The sequence below is a fragment of the Geotrypetes seraphini genome, chromosome 5 (genome assembly GCF_902459505.1).
Source record: "Geotrypetes seraphini chromosome 5, aGeoSer1.1, whole genome shotgun sequence".
Classification (NCBI taxonomy): domain Eukaryota; kingdom Metazoa; phylum Chordata; class Amphibia; order Gymnophiona; family Dermophiidae; genus Geotrypetes; species Geotrypetes seraphini.
Window position 1 is genome coordinate 149,862,015 of NC_047088.1, and position 23,829 is coordinate 149,885,843.

The window sequence follows — 23,829 nt, forward strand, 5'->3', positions numbered from 1 at the left end:
AAATAGGAGTCGAGTGAAGGAAAGCAACTGAAGCTGAAATAGCTCGGACTTTGTGGGCTGTGACATGACTCTCCAGTTGTAGCTGAGCCTGAGCATAACAGAAAGAGATACAAGAGGCAAACCATGTGGAAATCATTCTCTTGGACACAGGACATCCCAACTTGTTAGGATAAAAAGAGACGAAAAGTTGAGGAGATGTTCTATGCAGTTGAGTTCTCTGCAAATAGTAGCCAGTGCGAAGAGCCATTTCCCCAGGGTAAGAATGAGGCTTAGGAAAGAATACTGGAAGTGCAATAGATTAAGGTGGAATTCCGTGATGACCTTTGGAAGAAACTTGGGATGGGTGCGAAGCACCACTTTGTCGTGGTGGAAAACTGTGAAAAGGGGATCCATTACCAGCGCTTGAAGCTCACTGACTCATTGAGCCGAAGTAAGGGAGATGAGAAAACCCACTTTCCAAGTAAGGTACTTGAGGTGAGTCATAGACATTAGTCCGAAAGGAGGCTTCATCAGTGCAGCAAGAACCACATTAAGATCACAAACCACTGTAGGTGGTTTGAGAGGTAGTTTGACATTGAAAAGTCCTTTCATGAATCTGGACACAAGAGGATGGGCAGTGAGAGGTTTATCATCAACTGGTCTGTGAAAAGCATTTATAGCTCTGAGATGAACTCTAATTGAAGTGGTTTTGAGACTTGAATTGGATAAATGTAGAAGATAGTCCAATACAGAAGATACTGAGGTAGATTTAGGTTCATGATGATGAAGAGCACACCAGGTGGAAAATCGTGTCCATTTTTGCTGGTAGCACTGCTGCGTAGATGGTTTTCTGGATGCTTCCAAGATTAATCTGACAGGCTGAGAAAGATAAAGCTAAAGATAAAGGCCGAGAGGTACCAAGCCAGGTGCAATGCTGGAAGATTGGGATACAGAAGAGATTGTGATTCTGTGTGAGAAGAGACGGGAACATTTGAAGATGTATTGGTTCCTTCATAATGAGTTGAAGTAGAATGGAAAACTAGGGTTGTCTGGGCCACCAAGAGGCTATAAGAATCATGCTGATTCATGCTTGAGCTTGACAAGTGTTTTGAGGTTGAGAGGGATTGGAGGAAAGGCGTAAAGAAATTTGTGAGTCCAATCCAGCAAAAAAGCATCTGCTTCCAGATGGTGAGGAGAATACTGCCAGGAGCAAAACTGGGGCAGCTTGTGGTTTTGGGGGGATGCAAACAAGTCTATCTGAGGAGTCCCTCACTGAGAAAATATGGGATGCAGGACTGCAGAGTTGTATGTCCACTCGTGTAGTTGAAGAAACCTGTCGAGTCTGTCTGCAAGTGAATTCTGTTTCTCTTGAATGTATATTGCTTTCAGGAATATATTGTGAGTAATGGCCCAGGTCCAAATCTTCTGGGCCTCTAAACAAAGAAGGAGAGAACCTGTGTCCCCTTGTTTGTTTATGTAATACATTGCGACCTGATTGTCTGTGCGGATGAGGAGGACAATGTTGGTCACAATGCACTTAAAAGTTTTGAGAGCATTGTAGATCGCTCTGAGTTCCCACAGATTTATATGACAAAAGTGATCCTAGGCAGACCAGTGACCTTGAGTGTGACGACCGTCCAGATGAGCTCCCCAAGCATAAATGGAAGAGTCCGTGGTCAGAACTTTCTGATGAGGAGGGTTATGGAACAAAAATTCTCTGGACAGATTGGAAGAGTTCATCCACCACTGTCAAAGTAAAAGTGTGAATGTAATCTTTTGAGATAGTGGGACGAGAGATTGAAACCACTGAGAAGTGAGAGTCCATTGAGGTATCCTGAGATGAAGTCTCACAAAAGGAGTAACTGAAACTTTTCTTTCACTAGAAACTTATTGAGACCCCTGAGGTCCAAGATTAGATGAAGACCTCCTGTCTTCTTTGGAATGAGAAAATGCAGGGAGTAACCCACCCTCACCCCCCAGTCCCTCACCCCCCAGTCCCCCCCCCCCCGTTTCTCTGAGCTCGCAGGCCTTGAGCATGCGCAGATGCTCAAGGCCCAGCAAGAAGAGGAGGCCGATCTTCTGGCACCAGCACCAACACACAGGACATGCCAGTGCTGGTGCCCAGGCCCAGATGACAGTAAGAAGCGGCGGGGGGGGAGGGGGGGTGCCGAATCGCGGGAGGGGGGAGGGTGTCGGATCACAGGGGGGCCTTCTGGGGGGAGCAATGCCGGTTCTCGTGGGGAGGGGATAGAGCAGCGCCGCTGGCCTCGTGGGGTAGGAATGTATCAAAGTGAATTTCCATTATTTCCTATGGGGAAACTCGCTTTGATAAACGAACATTTTGGATTACGAGCATGCTCCTGGAACAGATTACGCTCGTACATTTTTTTTATATTATTGATATTTTTACATTCGTTTATAGACTCCTGAGGCAGGCCTTACAGCTAAAACACGTACGTATCGAGTCTTGATAATAATAAAGATACTTAGCACCACTAAGTCTAAAGTCTGATTGGCCAATCAGGCCTTAGATTAAGTGGGGATGGGCGGACCCGCTATGCCTAAGGCCTGATTGGTCCAGGCTTCTAGAGCCTGGGCCAATCAGGCCTTAGGTTTCGGCGGGATGGGCTGGGAAGGGGCGAGCCCGCCTCATTTCGACGAGGCGGGCTTACCGGCTAGACAGGCAAGAACCGTCTGGCCTGAAGAACAGGTTAGTTTGGGGGTTGTTAGCGCCGGGGGGGTGCCGTCTTCGGGCAGGAGGGGGGGTGTGCCTTCTTCGGGCAGGAGGGGGGTGTGTCTTCTTCGGGCAGGAGGGGGGGTGTGCCGTCTTCGGGCAGGAGGGGGGGGTGCCGTCTTCGGGCAGGAGGGGGGGTGCCGTCTTCGGGCAGGAGGGATTGGACACTCTCCTGCCAGCATCGGTAGTGTCGGGGTGGGAGGGAGATCGGTAATGTCGGGGGGGGGGGCGGTTGGTAGTGTCAGGGGGGGCGGTCGGTAGTGTCAGGGGGGGGCATCCAATCGGACAGGCCGCGGCCCGCTATACTTATAGCGGCAGAGAGATCCCTTGCCGCGATAAGTATAGCGGCTGCGTCTACTTAAAATGTAGACCAGCATTTTGCTGGCCTACATTTTAAGGTTTCTTCCTCTACTAGGGAGACGCGTAGGGCCACCTAGGTTCGCCTAAGGCCCTTAGGCGAGCTTAGGCGTCTTGCGGGTCTCCCTAGGCTCCCGGAGGTGCCTTCAGGCCTGCCTGGGGAGCATTTTTTTTAAAAAACGTGCATCCCGATTGGCTGATTAGACAGCTGTAAGACGCCTACAGCTGCCTAAAATCGGGACGCACTTTTGGAGAATCAGGGCCTTACTGTTCAGCTGGTTCACAAACGTTTTCACTTCCTTGACTGTTATGAACAGGAATCTCTTCCTGGTGGTTTATTCTCAAATTCACTAAACATAGAAAAAAATCTTACTTTTAATGCAGAAAGTTTGGAACAATACAATACTTCTTGTATCCCACAATTTTCTACATGGAATCAATGTGGCTTACAAGAGGATTTTACTTTACTGACTCAAGGCTTAGAGATAACCAAATTTAACATTGATGACTCAGGTTAGAACAGTGGTTCTTAACCTGGGTTCAACCGAACCCCAGGGGTTCGGTGAGTCAGTCTCGCGGGTTCGGTGGAGGTCAAAACACACCTCCGACTCATATAGCTCTTCGGTCACGTTCAATCATCTATCAGTTATTCAGTGAGCAGCAACATTGTCATGCAGATTGCTTCAAAAATTATGAGTTCATTCTCATTTTAGCTTACATGGCTGATATCTTTGCAGCTCTCAATCATCTCAATAAGCAGATGCAGGGTGGTGGAGTCAACATCATCGAAGCAGAAGAAAACCTGAAAGCTTTTCATAAAAAGCTACCATTATGGAAACGACGAACAGAAAATGATAACTTCGCAAACTTTTCCCTGCTAGACAACTGTGTAAGTAAGATCGAAGATGTATCTGGAATCGGAGACATTTCTGTACCCGCGGAACTGAAGCAAACTATTGCCACGCACTTAGATGAGCTTGCAAAGTCTCTCGATGGATACTTCCCTACAAGAGAGTCATATCCAGCATGGGTGAGACAGCCGTTCACGTTTAGTGTTGAGACAACAGATGTCAATGATGAATACCTCGATGAAATCATTGAAATTCAGCAGAGCCAGGTTCAACAGCAACTCTTCAGAACAACAACGCTCTCAACGTTTTGGTGTCAACAATTGGTAACGTACCCTGTTATTGCTAAGAAAGCTCTGGAAATTTTCATACTGTTTGTTACAACATATCTTTGCGAGCAATCCTTTTCGAGGATGCTGGACATAAAAACGAAGAAAAGGAACAGACTTTGTTGCGAAAATGACATGAGAGTGGCACTTGCCAAGGTAAAGCCGCGCATTTCTGAACTGGTCTCTGAGAGGCAACAGCAGAAGTCACACTGATTTGCAGTAAATTTCATTATTATGTTATTATTATTCGAAATATAGGAGAACTTTTTTGTTTTCAAAATTGATATTTTTTCCCTCACTGTATACCTATGTTTTGAATTTGTAAAAATCATATTTTATTTTTCCAATAAAGAAGGGTTCGGTGAACACGCATATGAAACTGGTGGGGTTCAGTACCTCCAACAAGATTAAGAACCACTGGGTTAGAAGTAACAAGGAAGGAGATGAAGTCCGAGAACAGTTTTTTGTAGCTACAAGGGGAAAAGGTATGTCTTTAACACAATCCATGCCTCAACAAAGATACTCACTGAGTAATCTGGAAAGCACAGCGCTTGCTTCCCTTTATCTTGCAAAGTTTTACCACCACTCAATGCTTGTGGAATTTCCAATTTCTGAGCAAAATTCAAAAGCTTAAATAGAACCCCTCACATTCAATTCATGTGTGCCTGCTCCGTATACAAGGGGTTAGCTGTACTTTTCAATGGTAAACTCTGCCCCAACTAAGAGTCCCTCAAGTTATTTCTCCTTGAGTGGTTTTCCAGGTGATCATTTTATCTTCAAGTTGAGTAAGTTTGGCTTGCAAATGGGTCCCTCTCCTCCTGTCGTGCTGCTGTTGTCCTTTACTACAACTGGTTTCTGTTGACAGTCACTTAGTCCATTCCAAAGCCTTCCAGCCTATTATGCATTGGTCCCAACTTCTCAAATATCAATTTAAATTTATCATCCAATGCTTGCTCCAATGCTGCTGTACTGTAGCTTCTATGATAATTTCTGCAGCCCACACCTACCCAATTGATGAAGATGCAGGACTCTACTGAGCTGTCATCTGAGATTCTGGTATATGTCCCTTCTCTTTCTCTCCTCAGGGCTTTCATAATCATATTTTTTCTCACTTCTCCAGCCTCCTGCTATCTTCCAACACTAGAATAATGAGTTGCTTTGATATTGCTGCAGGGAAGTTATGGGGATGAAGTGGCTCTACAAGCAGGGCCAATCACTGCTCCACTAATACTCATCATGTCACATTATCTTATGACTTACTGGTTTTAATGGGGGGAAAGCTATTTTCTCTGATAAGAATCTGCCATGCAGGAAACAGAATTAGTTATGCAAGCTATTGCTGACAGGTGAATAATGTAATATTTTCATATTGTACTCAAAGAAGTGTTTCATTCTAGCAGGTTTGCTAAGGTGCAATCCTGTCAAACCCGAAAATCAGAAACAAGCATCTAAAGAACTGCTTGCAAGTTGAGTGAATTTTGCATTGAAATCATCTTTCTCATGGTCTAAAAACTTTCAGTGTTTCAAGTGACTGTTGTGATATAATCAATGCACTCAGTTCTTCCTAAATTTATAGGGCCTATTTGATTTTAGCTCCCTATACTGGTGTCTATTGTATAACATTTGGGTCTACTGATACTGAATGATTTTTATTCATTTAAATTTATGGTCTTGCTGTAGATGTTATGATATAATGCTGTGATGTTTTTCGTTATTCATTTTTTTGTATATCCCTTTATAGGTCTTTGGGGAGAGACAGTTTTTTAAGTCTGGTAATAAATAAAATAAAAAGTCATTGCATACTAATGTTTCATAGAGCATTCAAGTAAAAATTATTTAAAGGCAGAATAGAACTTTGCTGAAAAGCCTACAAACTAAGACTGTTGGGGTAGACCCAATGGGCTATATGCTATAAGCTTTGTCTTATTCCTTTCAGGCCTGGCTGAGGTAATGGGAAGGTTGTTTGTACTGCAAGGACAGCCACCAATCAAAGAATGCCATTGAAAATTTGTCTTAAAATGGCCTTTCAGGCCTTAGGATAGCTGAAGATTCCTAATACCACTAAGTTACGCTCGGGAGAAGGGGGGACATAAGAAAATAAGAATAGCCTTACTGGGTCAGACCAAAGGTCCATCAAACCAAGTAGCCCGTTCTCACCGTGGCCAATCCAGGTCCCTAGTACCTGGCCAAAACCCAAGGACTAGCAACATTCCATGCTACCAATCCAGGGCAAGCAGTGGCTTCCCCCATGTCTTTCTCAATAGCAAACTATGGACTTTTCCTCCAGGAAATTGTCCAAATTTTTCTTAAAACCAGTTATACTATCCGTTCTTACCATAACCTCTGGCAATGCATTCCAGAGCTTAACTATTCTCTGAATGAAAAAATATTTTATCCTATTGGTTTTAAAAGTATTTCCCTGCAACTTCATAAGTCTTCATAATTTGTGATGGAGTGACAAATTGATCCACTTGTACCCATTCTACTCTACTCAGGATTTTGTAGACTTCAATCATATTTCCCCTCAGTTGTCTCTTTCTTTTCCAAGCTGAAGAGCCCTATCCTTTTAATCTTTCCTTATACGAGAGGAGTTCCATCCCCTTAATCATCTTGGTTGCTCTTCTTTGAACCTTTTCTAGCGCCACTACATCTTGAGATAAGGAGACCAGTATTGAATGCAATACTCTAGGTGAGGTCACACCATTGAGCGATACAGGGGCATTATAACATTTTTAGTCTTGTTAACCATCCCTTTTTAAATAATTCATAGTATCCTGATTGCTTTATTGGGCAGAAGGTTTCATCGTATTGTCAACAATGACACCCAGATCACAAGGTGGACCCTAGCATCCGGTAACCATAATTTGGATTGTTCTTCCCAACATGCATCACTTTGCATTTGTCCACATTAAATTTCATCTGCCACTTGGACGCCTGTCTTCGAATTTCCTTAGGTCTGCCTGCAATTTTTCACAATACACATGCATTATAACAACTTTGAACAGTTTAGTGTCATCTGCAAATTTAATCACCTCACTTGTCATTTCAATTTCCAGATCATTTATAAATAAGCTAAATAACACTGGGCCCAGTACAGATCCCTGCAGCACTCTCCTTCATTGAGAAAAATGACCATTTAACTCTACCCTCCGTTTCCTAACCTATAACCAATTTCTTATCCACAACTCAACTTTGTCATCTATCCCATGACTCTCTAGTTTTCTCAGGAAACTCGCATGAGGAACTTTTATCAAAAGCTTTCTGAAAATCTAGATACACTACATCAACCGGCTCACCTTTATCCACATGTTTATTCACACCTTCAAAGAAGTCAAGCAAATTGGTGAGGCAAGATCTCCCTTAGCTGAACTCATTCTGACTCTGTCTCATTAAATCATGTTGTCTATGTGTTCCACAGTTTTATTTTTTATAATTGTTTCTACCATTTTGCCCGGCACTGAAATCAGGTTTATCAGTCTGTAATTTCCCATATCTCCCCGGAACCCTTTTTAAAAATCGGTGTAACATTGACCACCCTCCAATCTTCAGGTGGTACTACAGACAATTTTAGCAACAGGTCAGCAATTTCATGTTTGAGTTCTTTTAGTACCCTGGGATGTATACCATCCGGTCCAGGCGATTTATCACTTTTTAACTTGTCGATTTGGCTTAGTACATCTTCCAGATTCACCGAAATTTCTTTCAGTTCCTCCACATCATCAGCCTTGAAAACAATTTCCAGTTCTGGTAGATCTTTGGTGAATCTCTTACATCTTAACATAGAAACAAAGAGTATGATGGCAGAAAAGGGCCGGCGGCCCAACAAGTCTGCCCACTCAAGAACCCTCCCTCCCTTGAGAAACCATCTTTTAAGCATAACTCTATAGCAATCCCACCTGCCTGTCCCATCGACTCTTGAAGTCGAGCACACTACTGGCCTCGACCACTTGTCGTGGAAGACCATTCCATCGATCAATCACCCTTTTGGTGAAGAAGTATTTCCTGGTGTCACTATGAAATCTTCCCCCCTTAAGTTTTAGCGGATGCCCTCTTGTCGCCGTGGGACCCTTAAGAAAAAAGATTTCTTCCTCCACTTCAATGCGGCCCGTGATGTATTTGAATGTTTCTATCATGTCTCCCCTTTCTCTGCACTCCTCAAGAGAATATAAGCGCAATCTGGTCAGACATTCTTCAAATGGGATATCTTTAAGTCCTGAGACCATTCTAGTGGCCATTCTCTGGATCGACTCCATTCTCTTCACATCCTTTTGATAATGTGGCCTCCAAAACAGGACACAGTACTCAAGGTGAGGTCTCACCATGGATCTGTATAACGGCAGTATGACTTCAGGCTTTCGGCTGATAAAGCTCCTTCTGATGCAACCCAGCATTTGTCTAGCCTTTGCTGAAGCTTTCTTCAACTGATTGGCAGCCTTCATATCTTCCCGGATGAGTATTCCCAAGTCCCTTTCTGCAGTAATTCTTGTTAAGTTTTCACCGTTCAAGGTGTATGTTCTGCATGGACTTCCGCTTCCAAGATGCATTACTTTACATTTTTTGGCATTAAAGTTCAGTTGCCAAGTACTGGACCATTGTTCCAGTAAAAGTAGGTCCTGCTCCATAGTGTTGGGCCTGGTTGCGCTGTCAGGTTCTGTTGCATAGTTTAGCATCATCAGCAAATAATGTAATTTTGCCTTGAAGTCCCTGAGTTAGATCCCTTACAAAGATATTAAATAGCATTAGGCCCAAGACCGAGTCTTCTTCCATAAAGACTGAAGCAAAGAATTAATTCAGTCTCTCCGCTATGGCCTCATCCTCCCTAAGAGCCTCTTTTGTTCCTTAATCATCCAACAGTCTCGCGGATTCCCTCACAGGTTTTCTGCTTCTGATGTACCTAAAAAAGTTTTTGCTTCTTTTGCATATTTCTCTTCATATTCTCTCTTAGCTTTGCAACTAACTTGCCAGTGCTTTTGTCTCCTCTTATTTTCTTCATTCAGATCCTTTTTCCATTCTTTAAATGATGTTTTTCTGGCTCTAATAGCCTCTTTCACCTCGCCTTTTAATCATGCCGGCTCCTGTTTCCTCTTCTTTCCACCTTTGCTGATAAAAGGTTATTCAAATCTTGCAGTTTTGGAGATACAAATGGCCCTAATATTTATTAGAGGATATGTGTTTATAAATAAATTCTTACTTATGAATGTACAATGTTTATATTACATTTGCATAAGAAATGCTGAAATGATTACTAAATTTGTTTATAAATTCATGTTAATTCTATATAAACATATTAAGAAAACAATGTACTATAAAGTAGAATAACCTCATTAGTAATAATTAAAGAAAGAACAAGAAATCAATAGAGCTAGTACCTTAAATACAAGTTCTTTTAGTCGGTCAGAATATCTCTGGTTCAGCAGCAGGGCATAGAGTGTGTCAGCATTCCCTGGTTCAAAAAGTAGTAGAAAAAGCTGGTCTTGGGTTGTGCTAGTATGCAGCAAGTTATACAGTACCTCCAAAATCCCACAAAGCTAGAAAGATAAACAAAACTGTTGTTACCTTAATAGAGGCAAAACTCAAAGAAATCTTCTCATATAAATGAAATCTTATGCCTTCAATCAAACTGCTTAGAAACTGTTCACAAGGTTTCTAATTCATTCAGATACACTGTATTCTGGAGTTTAAAATTACCTCTTTCTTATCGCCTAAATTTAATATAAAGCATTTGTCATACCAAAATTTCCTTGTCTTCCCCAACCAGAAGTGATTTTGCTAAAGCTTTGTTTCCTATTACTGATCAACTAGAGTTCTTACATGGAGTAATAGTAATACACACAGTTGATCATCTTGTTCAATAAATTTCAAGCCTAGAGCTTCACAATTTTTTCCATTTAAAGTAAAGCACACATTACATTCAGTATTTACTATTTTAAAAATAAATCTATTTTAAAGTCACTCTTGAGCTGTTTTTATTTCCTTCTAATTTATTTTAAAAATTTATGAATCGCTTAAATCTAAGCGATGTACATAACATTTACATCTACAATTTCAAGCACAAACATTATAAAATGCAGTAAGCAAATAAATCAATCTTCCCCACAAAATTTCCTTAATACAGAATTCTTTAAATCCAAAACAAATAATAACCACAGAATTAGAGAAAGGCATCCAAAAACAATTGTGTTTTTAACAATTTCTTAAAAGACATACAATCTTTGCAAAATCTCATCATACCTGGAATTGAATTCTAGAGATTCTTACCGACAATTGAGAAAATTGATATTCTAGGTACAAAGGAGGATGGGGAAATACATGGAAGGACAAGAAGCTATATTGTACCGACGGACTACATATTATATATTACTACAGCAGGAAAAAGAATCCTTGCGGAGAAATTTAGACAATATGTTTCTGGGCATTTAAACTAGAAGGTGCGGGTGGTATATGTATGAAAGACAGTTATAGAGACCATCCCCTAGCAAAAGATAAGATGTAATGGTAGTAAAGATTGCAACACAAACAATATTAGCAACGGGAAGAGAAACGAAACAAAAATCTATACAAAAAAAGATTACCGCTGGAAAGCGATGACCACAAATGCTCGCAGTCTAAGCAACAAAGTTCATGATCTGCAAGCCCTGATGTTAGAGGGATACTGTTGCTATCACAGAGACATGGTTCAGTGAATCCCATGGATGGAATGCAAACATACCGGGATATAATCTTTTTAGAAAGGACAGAGATAGTCAAAAAGGTGGAGGAGTAGCTCTCTATGTAAAGATCGTTATCCAAGCGACTGAAATGCAAGGGGCTTGGGGAGAGGAGGAAGTGATATGGATCGCTTGAAAACAGAAGATGGAACTTCTATCTATGTGGGTGTAGTCTACAGAACTCTGACTCAATCACAGCAAATTTAACATAGTGAATCCCATTTTCTTTTAAAATGATGAGCAACATCCCTCTGAAGCTTCCTCTGAAAGCAAACTCACCAAGTGCCATATGGATGCCAGTCAGAGTTGTCCCACCACCAAAATACCTACATATCATGCATGCCAAGAGCCTAGAAATCCAACTGGGCCTTCCTGTGCTGTTGTGTGCAAGTGCTACTGCCAAACAACATGGCTTATGCTGGGTTTTACTAATGGCACTAGAGGTTTGGTAAATGCTCTATGACAGCAGTTTAGTTTAGAGCACAGTTCTTCAACCGCCGGTCCACGGACCGGTGCCGGTCCGCAGAAAATTCCTGCCGGTCTGCGCAGGACCGGCGAGATTAACTTCTTCAATTTCCTGCCGGTCCGTGCAGGACCGGCAAGATCGAGGAGCGCAGGGCCGGAGATAGAATGGGGAGCCTCCGACTGTGCTTTCTTCCCTCCCAGCAGCTCTCCTTACAAGTGCAGCGATTCAGGAAGGAAGCCTTGGAGCTTTTGCTGAGTCGGGCCGCCTCTGATGATGCAACTTCCGCTTTCCTCAGAGGCGGTGCGACCCAACAAAGGACCCGAGGCTGCCTTACTGAATCGCAGCGCTGGTAAGTAAGGAGAGTTGCTGGGAGGGGAGAAAGCTGCTGGCATGGTGAAAAAAAAAAAGGGACAGCTGCTACTGGACCTGGAGAAGGAGAGATGCTGCTGGGAGGGGGGAGGGAAAGGAGTCTGGGAAGCTGCTGGGTAAGGAGGAAAAAGGGCAGCTGGTACTGGACCTGGAGAGGGAGAAGGAGAGATGCTGCTGGGAGGGGGGAGGGAAAGGAGTCTGGGAAGCTGCTGGGTAAGGGGGAAAAAGGGACAGCTGCTACTGGACCTGGAGAGGGAGAAGGAGAGATGTTGCTGGGAGGGGAGGAGGGAAAGGAGTCTGGGAAGCTGCTGGGTAAGGGGGGAAAAGGGACAGCTGCTACTGGACCTGGAGAAGGAGAGATGCTGCTGGGAGGGGGGAGGGAAAGGAGTCTGGGAAGCTGCTGGGTAAGGGGGAAAAAGGGACAGCTGCTACTGGACCTGGAGAGGGAGAAGGAGAGATGCTGCTGGGAGGGGGGAGGGAAGGAGTCTGGGAAGCTGCTGGGTAAGGGGGAAAAAGGGACAGCTGCTACTGGACCTGGAGGGAGGGAGAAGGAGAGATGCTGCTGGACAGGGGGAGGAGAGAAGGGAGAAGAAAAAAGGAATGAAACAGCTTGCAGGGAGATTAGAGGAGGGGAAGGAGAGAGATAGGAATGAGATGGGAAGGGAGGGTCAGCAGAGAAATTGAGAGGGACAAAGATGCTAGATCTGGTGTAGGAGAGATAAAAATGAAGAGAGCAGTGAAGCTGGAGTGAATCGTGTAAAAAGGAGAGAGGGGCATAGGCTGGATGGAAAGGGGAGAGGGGCATAGAAAGAAGACAAATACCATATGGAAGGGGGAGAGGTCAGACAGTAGATGGAAGGGGCAGATGCTGGATTGAAGAGACAGAGAGGGCAGACGCTGGAAGGAAGAGAGTGAAAAGAAGATGAAAGCAGAAACCAGAGAGAACAAAAGGTAGAAACAAATAATTTTATTTCTATTTTGTGATTAGAATATATCAGATTTGAAATATATATCATGCTAGAGACATAACTGGGGACTGCAGTATTCTGTTAGCATGATATTTCTATGAACTTGGCTTGTTCAGCTTTCTTGATAGTAGAGGGGATATATGTGAAGGGGAGGGGAGACAGGGGTTTTGTTGGTCCGTGTTCTGTATATTTGTATTTATAAAATCACAATTGTTCAGAATATTGTTTCTTTTTATAATTTAATTAAATACATTCAATATAAAATCATAATTGCGGCTTGTGCAGATGGGATCATATGGTTTGCGGGGACCGAGCTCGCGGAAATGGAGCGTAAACGGGGGTTTTAAATTTTAGTCCTATTAGTTTGCCGGTCCACAAAATAATTCTTTTATTTCTGCCGGTCCACGGGTGTAAAAAGGTTGAAGAACACTGGTTTAGAGTATGACAGCAGTTTAGAATTTAAGAATGTACCCGGAACAGTTGCAGAGTTGAATTTTTGCCACCATGCAATACAGATAAGTAACAATCTTCTTATCTATGTAGAGTTTTTAGGTGTATTGAGAAGCAGGTGGCAGAGACAGTGAACATGCTGTGATGGTCTCATTTGCAACTGGTTCCGTGAAAAATCACTAGAGTTCAGGTTGTGGATCTGAGCGTTCACTTAGCACTTTTTGAAGCCAGTTTGATAGTGTAATTTTACTATATACAGTGGTACCTCGGTTTACGAGTGCACTGGTTTGCGAGTGCACTGGTTTGCGAGTGTTTTGCATGACGAGCAAAACATTCGCAAAATCGGCGCCTCGGAAACTGAGTGCACTTCGATTTGCGAGCACCCCCCCTGCGAACCGGCACCCTCCCCCCCGCGATCCGGCACCCCCCCCACCGCCATCGGGCCCCCCGCTGCCATCGGGCATCCCTCCGCCGCAACCTGAGGTCTCCCCAACCCACCCGAACCCTCTTCTTACTTTTCTGTAGCCTCCGCAGCGGCACCAGCATATCCTGTGCGTGGTGCCGGTGCCTGAAGATCTGCTTCCTGTGCAAGGCCTGAGAGTTCACGTCGAACGTGAACTCTCACGTCGAACGTGAACTCTCAAGGCCCAGCACAGGAAGCAGATCTTCAGGCACCGGCACCACACACAGGACATGCTGGTGCCAGTGCCGCTGCGGAAGCTACAGAAAAGTAAGAAGAGGGTTCGGGTGGGTTGGGGAGACCTCAGGTCGCGGCGGAGGGATGCCCGATGGCGGCAGGGGGGGTGCCCGATGACAGCGGGGGGTGCCGGATCGCGGGGGGGAGGGTGCCGGTTTGCCGGGGGGGGGGCCTTCGGGAGGAGCAATGCCGGTTCTCGTGGGGGGGGAGCAGCGCTGCTGGCCTCGGGGGGGGGCGGAAGGTGGGGGGTGGAAACATATCAAAGCAAGTTTCCCTTACTTCCTATGGGGAAACTTGCTTTGATATACGAGCATTTTGGATTATGAGCATGCTCCTGGAACAGATTATGCTCGTAATCCAAGGTACCACTGTATATCATATTTATTATTATCTATTTAAGGTGATCAGTGATAGGGCGGATAGTTTATCACTATTTGGTAATTTGAATTTCCCTAGTATATAGGGTAGTATAACGTAAACATATTTCCAAGCATTATAGATTAGTTTTACTGCTGTGTTCTGTGTGAGTTGTAATCTTTTAAGTAGATAGAGTGGAAGTTTGGTCAAGAGTTTTGTTTTCAATAGTCTTGTGTCTGTTAAATGAATGCATTATCAAAATCTTTGCCCAATCAGGCACTCAGAAATACATATCAAGAGTTCCATCTTTATCCAATATAAACATAGATCAACCACTCTGAGGAATAAAAAAAATTCAAAGACCTCAGTGGTGCTGCTGCTTAGTGAACAACTTTTATCATGCAGACTAATGCACCAAAGTTGTCACTAGTCAGCCAAAAACTCTATATTTAAACGTCATATTTTCTTCACTATCAAAATATTTTAATATATACTCATCTTGAAAGACAGGGCATTATCCAACACTATTCCAAGAGACAGTAGCAGGTCCTTAGCTCATACAGACTTATGATTTAATAACAGGCATGGCAGAATATTGGAATATTTATGATTTACTCTGGGGATAACACCTACAAAAATATTGTTTCTACTCTTCAGTAATTAAAAGTTTGTACTTAAATGTAAAATAAAAATGTCATTATTATACTGGCATTAGAATCAGGTAAGTACAGTGGTACCTTGGTTTACGAGTGCACTGGTTTGCGAGTGTTTTGCAAGACGAGCAAAACATTCGCAAAATCGGTGCCTTGGAAACCGAGCTTGCCTCGATTTGCGAGCAACGCCACCCGCGATCCGGCACCCTCCACCCCGTGATCCAGCACCCCCCGCTCGCGTCGCGCCCCCCTCCCCCGCCGCAATCTGAAATCCCCCAGACCCACCCGAACACGCATCTTACCCCTGCTCGGAAAGAGCGTGAACTCACAGGCCTTGTGCATGCACAGATGCTCAAGGCCCAGCAAAGAAGAGGACGCAGATCTTCGGGCACCGGCACCAACGCACAGGACATGCCGGTGCCAGTGGCCAGATGGGGGTAAGAAGCGTGTTCGGGAGGGTCTGGGGGATTTCAGATCGCGGCCGGGGGGGGGGAGGGTGCGACACGAGCAGGGTGTTGCCAGATCGCAGGGGGGGAGGGTGCCGGATCATGCGGGGGGGGGGGGGCCTTCGTGGGGAGCAATGTCGGTTCTCAGGGGGGGGCAGAGCAGCACTGCTGGCCTCGGGGGGGGGGGGAACATATCAAGCGAATTTCACTTTGTTCATATGCGGAAACTCGCTTTGATATACGAGTATTTTGGTTTACGAGCATACTTCTGGAACGAAGTATGCTCGTAAACCAAGGTACCACTGTACTGACATGCTGGTTTATTACACTAATCATCAGCTGGAGAAGTAAGATTAGTTTTTAACTAGCTGATTAAGAATGGGGAAAAAATTTGCATCCCAACTTTCTAATTCACATTTGAGTTGACAAATTACCTTAATGACAGAACACTGCAACTGTTCAAATGCTCAGTGAATACAAAACATGCTTATTTAAATTAAACAGAATCAGAACCTGCTCCTCTTTATTAATGGCTGCTATGTATCCCATGATGCTTTGTATTTCTTCCTGGGTTGCTCCTTTGCTAAGGAAATACTTGACCAGTCCATACAAGGATGTTTTTATTGTCATCAGATCTTCGAGAGACAGGTCATTCTCTCCAGTACAACTTCAAATATAAAGGAAAAAGATAATCAACCATATAGCAGTATATCAAAATAATTCTATATTATGCTATATTTGTATACTGCTTTCCTTAGACATAGTCCAACCCAAAGCAGGTTCACAAAACATAAGAAAACAATTTTGGCAATTTTGCAATACATACTCAGGCCAATATTTAAAGGGATTTGTACCATATTTTTCGTTCCATAAGACACACTTTTTTTTCCCCAAAAAGTGGGTGGAAAAAAGGGTGCATATACCCTCCCCCATTACCTTATTAAGACCGCCACCCGCCCCTCGCCTGCCACCGCTACTGGTCCCTCGCTGCTGCTGCAAGTAAAGGAAGGGAAAGGCTAGGCGGGTGCAGCGATTGCACGCCGCCGGCCCAGAAGCCTTACCTCCAATTGATGTCAGGAGTAAGGCTTCTGGGCCGGCAGCGAGCAATCGCTGCACCTACCTGGCCTTTCCCAGCAATTCGTTCCATTCGTTCCTCGCTCTTGGGCTGCAGCATGGCCATAGCTTGCAGTGCCGCACTGATGAGTTTGACCCGCTGCTGAGCCAGGAGTCCCTCCCCCCACCGCTGCTGCTTCGTCGACATGTCCTCACTGCGGCAGCAGCGGGAGGTAATTAAATCCAGCGGACAGATGGGCAAGCTTGGGGGAGGGGAGGCGGAAGAGGACAGAGACTGGAAGGAAGTGAGGGGAACATAGGAAGGAGGGAGGAACAATTGTTGGGCCTGAGGAAGGGGGGGGAGAGGACAAAGGCTGGAAGGCAGTGAGGGGAACATAGGAGGGAGGGAAGGTAGGGACAATTGTTGAACCTGAGGAAGAAAAGAAAGAGAGAAAGAAAGAAATCACCAGAAAACAGGGGGAGGGGGGGGAGGAAGAGGACAAAGGCTGGAAAACATTGAGGGAGACATAGGAAGGAGGGAGGGAGGAAGGGACAATTGTTGGGCCTGAGGAAGGAAGGAAAGAAAGAAAGAAATCACCAGGCAACAAAGGTAGGAAAAATGATTTTATTTTTAATTTAGTGATCAAAATCTGTCAGTTTTGAGAATTTATATGTGCTGTCTATATTTTTCACTATATTTGTCTATTTTTCTATAGTTGTTACTGAGGTGACCTTGGTTTACGAGCATAATTCGTTCCAGAAGCATGCTCGAAATACAAAATACTCGTATATCAAAGCAAAGTGCCCCATAGAAAATAATAGCAACACCAACGATTTGTTCCAGAACTCGAGGTCTGTACCTGTCGGGTGCCAGGTGCTGCAGCACCATCTCCTCCGTCTGCCTCCTCCGTCCGTCATCCGTTGAAGAACCCCGCAGTGCCGCTTCTGGGGGATGCTTCTAATGTCTGCCAGCCGATGGAGAACCCCGCAGTGCCACTTTGGAGGGATGCCTCTTCCATCTGCCGGCCAGCCTTCCACGTTGGGTGCTTCCGCATGTTGGAGAGCCTATGAGAGCCCACGCAGCCGAGTGCCGTCCCACCTGCACGTTGCGTATGACACGCACGTCGATGATTGACATTGTGCGTATCATACGCAACGTGCAGGTGGGACGGCACTCGGCTGCGTAGGCTCAGATAGAGGCTCTCCAACTTGCGGAAGGCACCCGACATGGAAGGCTGGCCGGCAGATGGAAGAGGAATCCCCTGAAGCGGTGCTTCCTGGGCTGTAAGTGCTCGTTTATCAGGGCAGTGCTCGGTTTGCGAGTCAAAAGTTTGCTAAGTGTTTTGATCGTCTTGCAAAACACTCGCAAATCGCATTAATCACAAACCGAGGTTCCACTGTATTTTAAAAAGTCATCTGCCTTGACATCTGTGCCCTATCCCTGCCTGCCCTGTCCCGGCCTACCACTAGACCACCAGAGGGGAGGACAGGGTACAGAGCCTGGCAGGGAAGGGGGACAGGGTGCAGAGCCTGGCAGGGGAATTTGATTCAGAATGTTTTTTTTCTTGTTTTCCTCCTCTAAATCTAGGGTGCGTCTTATGGTTAGGTGCATTATGGAGCGGAAAAGTATATTTAGTGGTTGTCACCAAATATATGGCTTTCCAGTAGCACTAAATGGATAGTGCCACTGAATATTCTCTCTAAATGCCCCATAATGGTAGTATAAGGGAATTCTGACTAACTAGACATACAGTAGTGATAGTCATCCACTCTCTATAACAGCTAAGTGATTTATGTAATATCTGTGAAAAACTTTCTTATATTAAATTGCTTAGCTGTAGGAAGAGTGGCTGAATATTGCTGCTCATTGCAGTACACAAAGAAGGGCGTTTTTGAAAGGATGTCCAAGTCAGAATGTCCCAAATGGAGGTCCATCTCATATGTATTTTTGAACAGGGGCCTGTTTGAAAATATATGAGGTGAACATTCATGCACTACAAACATCCAGCATGAGCAGCTATTTTACAAACTGAAACTTTCAAATTTTGAACAGGGGAAAACAATGGGCATGGATGTCTGTTATAGTAGCATTCTTTGAAAATGGCCATAAAGACATCAGTGCTGACAGACCAGTAGTGCTGCCTGATTCACTTTGGTGAATTGATTCAAATTGATTTGTTTTCTTAAAAAAAAAAAAAAAATTGGACTCACCAATTTAGTAAGTCTTGAGTCTCCTGAAAGGCATCCAGGTCTCCTAAAGCAGCAGAAGCAGTGAACAGGCTGCTCCTGGCCTGCCCCACCAGTGCCTTCCCTTTGCCACATCACTGATGACGTGGCAGAGGGAAGCCCTGGCGGGCAGGCCATGAGAAGCCTGTTCATCACTGCTGCTGCTTTAGGATGCCCAAAAGTTGAGGTCTCATGTGGGGTGTAGGGGGGGGGTGTTGATTGGGAAATGCTGCACAGGATAGGAGAGATGGAGGTTGCTGCTCAGGGGATGGGAGGGAGGGATAGAAAGCTGCAGTACAGGAGGATAGGAGGCATAGGCATGCTGCACATGCGGAGAGAGAGGAGAAAAGAAGAATTGTTGGACATGCGGTGGAGGAGATGAAAGGAGAGATGCAACAAAGATGTAGAGGGTTGAGAGGGAGAAATGTTGCATATGGTGGAGCAGAGGGAGACATGCATGGAGGAGAGAGAGAAATGTTAGACAAAGGGTGAAGGGCATGGAGATCGTGCATGGGGAGAGAGAAAGAAATTTTGTGTGTGTTAATGGAGGGGAGGAAGTGAGAGATGCTGCATGGAGGAAAATAGAGAGGTTTGGCACAGGGCACAAGGCAGGGAGAGAGAGAGAGAGATGGTAGGCAGGAGGAAAGAAACAGAAATGTTAGATATGGCAGTGGAAGGGAAGGTACAGAAATGAAAGATGAATGGTGAGAGCATGGAGAAATGGGCAGGAGACCCTGGTGAACAAGATAACAGAAAAGAAACCAGAGCCTGGGACCAACATGATTTGAATAATAAAATGACAGGACAACAAAAGGTAGAAAAAATTATTTTATTTTCTGTTTTGGGATTACAATATGTCAGATTTGAAATGCGTATCCTGCCAGAGCTGGTGTTAGACAGTGAGCATGAGCTAGGACCTAACAGAGAGAGGAAAAAACTTTTTTGTTTATGTCACAGTACCGGCATAGGGTTGGAGAGGGCAATGGGGGGATGGGAGCTACAAAAATAAACTCGCCAGGTCTTTTGAAAAAAACAAAACACAAAACCCACCTGATTGGGCAGGAAAAGTGAATTGAATCGAATCAAAAAATCAATTCAATAGGCCGAATCGAATTGAAACATTTTTCCCTGAATCAGGCAGCACTATCGAGCAGAGGATTAGCATAGCGGTTAGTGCAATGGACTATAAACCTAGGGAACCAAGTTCAAATCTCACATCAACCCTTTATTAAAAATTGTGAAACCTCCTGGAACAGAAAAAAATACCTTCTGTACCTGAATGTACACCGCTTCACTAGCCTTCAGGCTTGTAGGTGTCATATAATACAGTTACTTACCGTAACAGGTATTATCTGGGAACAGCATGCAGATATTCTCGCATGTGGGTGATATCATCCACGGAGCCAGGTATGGACAGTGTTAAAAGTGAACTGGCACTTTGAGTTTTAAGAAACTTTGCAACTGCCCACACCGCAAATGCATGAGTGCCTTCCTGCCTGACATAGGCTCACAGTTCCTCAGTTCCGTAAGCAAGTTAAGAAGCCAACCAAGGAAGGTGGGAGGGATGTGAGAATATCTGCCTGCTGTCCCCGGATAACACCTGTTACTGTAAGTTACTGTGCTTTATCCAAGGACAAGCAGGCAGCATATTCTCATATGTGGGACTCCCTAGCTTAAATGGGATGGAGGGAGAGTTAGCCATTAAGAAAAAAATGAATACTGCTTGGCTGAAACAACCATCTCATCTTGAATAGGATTCTAGACAGTAGTGAGATTTAAATGTGTGAACTGAGGACCAAGTAGCTGCTTTGCAAATTTCATCAATGGGAGTGGAACGTAAGAAAGCTACTGATGCTGCCATAGCTTTGACTTTGTGTACTGTAACACGTCCCTCGAGCTGCAGTCCAGCCTAAGCATAGCAGAAAGAAATACAGGCCGCTGGCCATGTGGAAATAGTTCTTTTGGATACAGGCTTTCACAGTCTGTTAGGATCAAAGGAGAGGAACAGTTGACATGAAGTTCTGTGTGGTTTAGTCCGTTGTATGTAGTATGCCAAGGCACGGTTACAGTTCAATGTATGAAGGGCTGTTTCTCCAGGATGAGCATGAGGTTTTGGGAAGAAAACTAGAAGCACAATGGATTGATTAAGATGAAATTCCGTGATCAATTTCGGGAGGAATTTAGGATGGGTGCGGAGTGCCACCTTATTATGATGGAATACTGTGAACAGTGGATCCAAAACTAAAGCTTGAAGTTCACTCACTAGACACGCAGAAGTGAGAGAAATCAGGAAGATCACTTTCCAAGTGAGAAACCTGAGTGACTAGAAACCATTGGTTCAAATGGTGGTTTCATCAAAGTGGCTTGGACTATATTAAGATCCCAGACAACTGGAGGCAGCTTGAGTGGAGGTTTGGAATTGAAAAGTCCTTTCATAAACCTGGAAACAAGAGGATGAGTGGTCAGAGATTTATTGTCAACAGGAGTATGAAATTCACTGATGACACTAAAGCGAACTCTGACCAAAATGGTTTTCAGTCCAGAATTTGAAAGATGGAGAAGATAATCCAAGACTGAGGCCAGAGAAGATGGAGCATCTTGGTGATGAGAGTACACCACGCAGTGAAACGTGTCCACTTCTGTTGATAGCATTGTTGAGTAGGTTTTCTAGAAGCAGCTATAATAACTTGTACTGCATCAGAAAGCAGTGTCTCACTTCTGGCTCACCACACAATTGTTTCCCACATACTCACCTTTATAGGACCCCCAGGGATCCCTGAAGAATACTTTTTGTCGAAACACGGACCGTGTTGGGTCCTGTATCCCTAGCGGACTAGGTCCTTTAAGGCTCTTATGTGGATGATTTGCTTTTATGTGGATGGAATTATTTTATGTGGATGATTTTAGTGTACCTTTGGAACTTTGATACTTTCAAATAAAGTCCATTTAGGAACATCGTCACTCCACAGAGTTTTTTGGTTTTTTATGTGCACTTTTGTTGCCAACCAACACCATAGCTGCAAAGCTATTCAAGTCTTTGAATGATTACATGTCAGGAAAACTGAATTGGTCATTTTGTGTTGGTATATGCACAGATGGAGCAGCTACCATGACTGGACTGCTTTCTGGTTTCACTACTCGAGTCAAGGAGATTGCTTCTGAATGTGAGTCTACGCATTGCGTCATTCATAGAGAAATGCTGGCTAGCCGAAAAATGTCACCTAAACTTAACAACGTTTTGCAGGATGTGATTAAAATGATCAACCACATTAAAATACATGCCCTTAACACACATCTGTTCGCACAGTTCTGTGAGGAGATGGATGCAGAGTACACACATCTTCTCTTATACACAGAAGTGAGATGGTTTTCTAAAGGTAGATCGCTGAGTTTTTGAGTTAGAGAGCTGCTCCAGAGATTTTTTTCAGAAAAACACTCACCACTGGCAGCACATTTTAGTGATGCAGAATGGATCACAAAACTTGCCTACTTGTATGACATATTCAGCCTGCTCAACGAACTTAATCTGTTATTTCAGGGAAGAGTGACCACTATGTTCAAGTTGGCAGATAAAGTGGCTGAATTCAAAGCCAAACTTGATTTATGGAGCCGACGAGTGAACATTGGGATTTTTGACGTTAGCAGAGATTGTTAAAGATACCAAGCCAGTGCCTTCTTTCTCCCAGCTAGTGTATGATCACCTATCTCAGCTTTCAAAAGAGTTTGAGCATTATTTCCCCACCACAAAAGACCCCCGAAATGGGAAGGAATGGATTTGTGTCCCATTTGTGAATAAGCCAGGTGAATCAACTTTGTCTGTGCTTGAAGAGGATCAACTGCTTGAGATTGCAAATGATGGTGACCTTAAAAGTATATTTGACACAACTTCAAATCTCCATACGTTTTGGATTAAAGTAAAGGCAGAATAGCCTAAGGTTGTCACAAATGCATTGAAAAGTCTGCTTCCATTTCCAACATCCTATCTTTGTGAGGCAGCGTTTTCTGAAGTGACAGCAACCAAAACGAGATTACAGAGTAGACTGAACATAAGCAACACATTTCGCATGTCACTGTCTTCCATTGTTCCCAGATGGGATTGTCTGGTTGCAGGAAAACAAGCTCAGGGCTCCCACTGATTCTGCATTATGATAGGTTGTATAACTTCTATTACGATATTATAACTTAATAATACTAAAAATGTAATGTATATTTTGTATAAAACTGTCCTACAAACCCTTCCCAAATCCTTCTCTCCCCCCCCCCCCCCTTTACCGGTCCCTGGAAAAATTTGCTTCTATAAAAGCGGTTCTTGGTGTCAAAAAGGTTGGGGACCACTGTGAATCAATTTTCCTTGTAGCTGCAGAAACAGAAAGAGAAGTCTCCCAGTTATGCTGGTCAATGACTGAAATAGATGGTTGGCACATACAGAACTTTTTAGGTGAAATCTGTTTTTATTAAGCAGCAAACCACAAGCCCGTCAATGGTTTCAACATGGACGGAAAAATTGTGGCAGCCAAATTAAACTTAATGACTGAAAAGAAGAAAAAGCCCACCAAAAAATAACACGATGGCTAAAACCCCCACATGGGGCCTGAAAGGCCCAAATGAGGGAAAGCCAAATATATATATATATATATATTTTTTTTTTTTTTTTTACTAAGGAAACAAACTACGTTGAAGTAAAAAAAATAACGGCCAAAGGCCAATCAGAAAAACCAATATGGGTTGACAGCAACGCAGACTAGCCAAAGTCCAGAAAAACACATTTCTTCACACCGCGGAAAATGAAGAACTGAGGAACGGCGAGCCTATGTCAGACAGGAAGGCACCCGTGCATGTGTGGTGTGGGCAGTCATGAAGTTTCTTAAAACTTAAAGTGACAGTTCACTTTTAACACTGTCTATACCAGGCTCAGTGGATGACATTACCCACACGTGAAAATATGCTGCCTTCTTGTCCTAAGATAAATTTAGGTACAGTAGATATTTTTCTGTTTCTGGAGGACTCACAATCTAAAAAAAAAGGATTGAATTGGGATTTGAACCAGAGTCCTTTGGTTTATAGTTCACTGTACTAACCACTAGGCTACTCCTCAGACTTGCTTCCTGCTCTGTTAAAAATACCCATAAATACCTGAAGCTAGCATGCAACCTGACAAACCACTCTGGTTTCACTTTCAGGTGTGAGGGA

The 23,829-nt window shown here is 44.0% G+C and overlaps 1 protein-coding gene across 3 annotated transcripts in view; it reads right to left on the reverse strand.

The window, feature by feature from the left end:
- The window catches only part of NBEAL1 (neurobeachin like 1), a 400,332-nt gene that overhangs the window by 190,498 nt on the left and 186,005 nt on the right, over window positions 1-23,829 (reverse strand). For all 3 annotated transcript variants that reach the window (XM_033945971.1, XM_033945972.1, XM_033945970.1), the window contains 2 exons: window positions 15,874-16,027; window positions 9,617-9,775 (listed from right to left, as the gene is read on the reverse strand). In XM_033945971.1, the coding sequence (XP_033801862.1) occupies window positions 9,617-9,775; window positions 15,874-16,027 (313 nt within the window). The remainder of the gene's footprint in view (window positions 1-9,616; window positions 9,776-15,873; window positions 16,028-23,829) is intronic.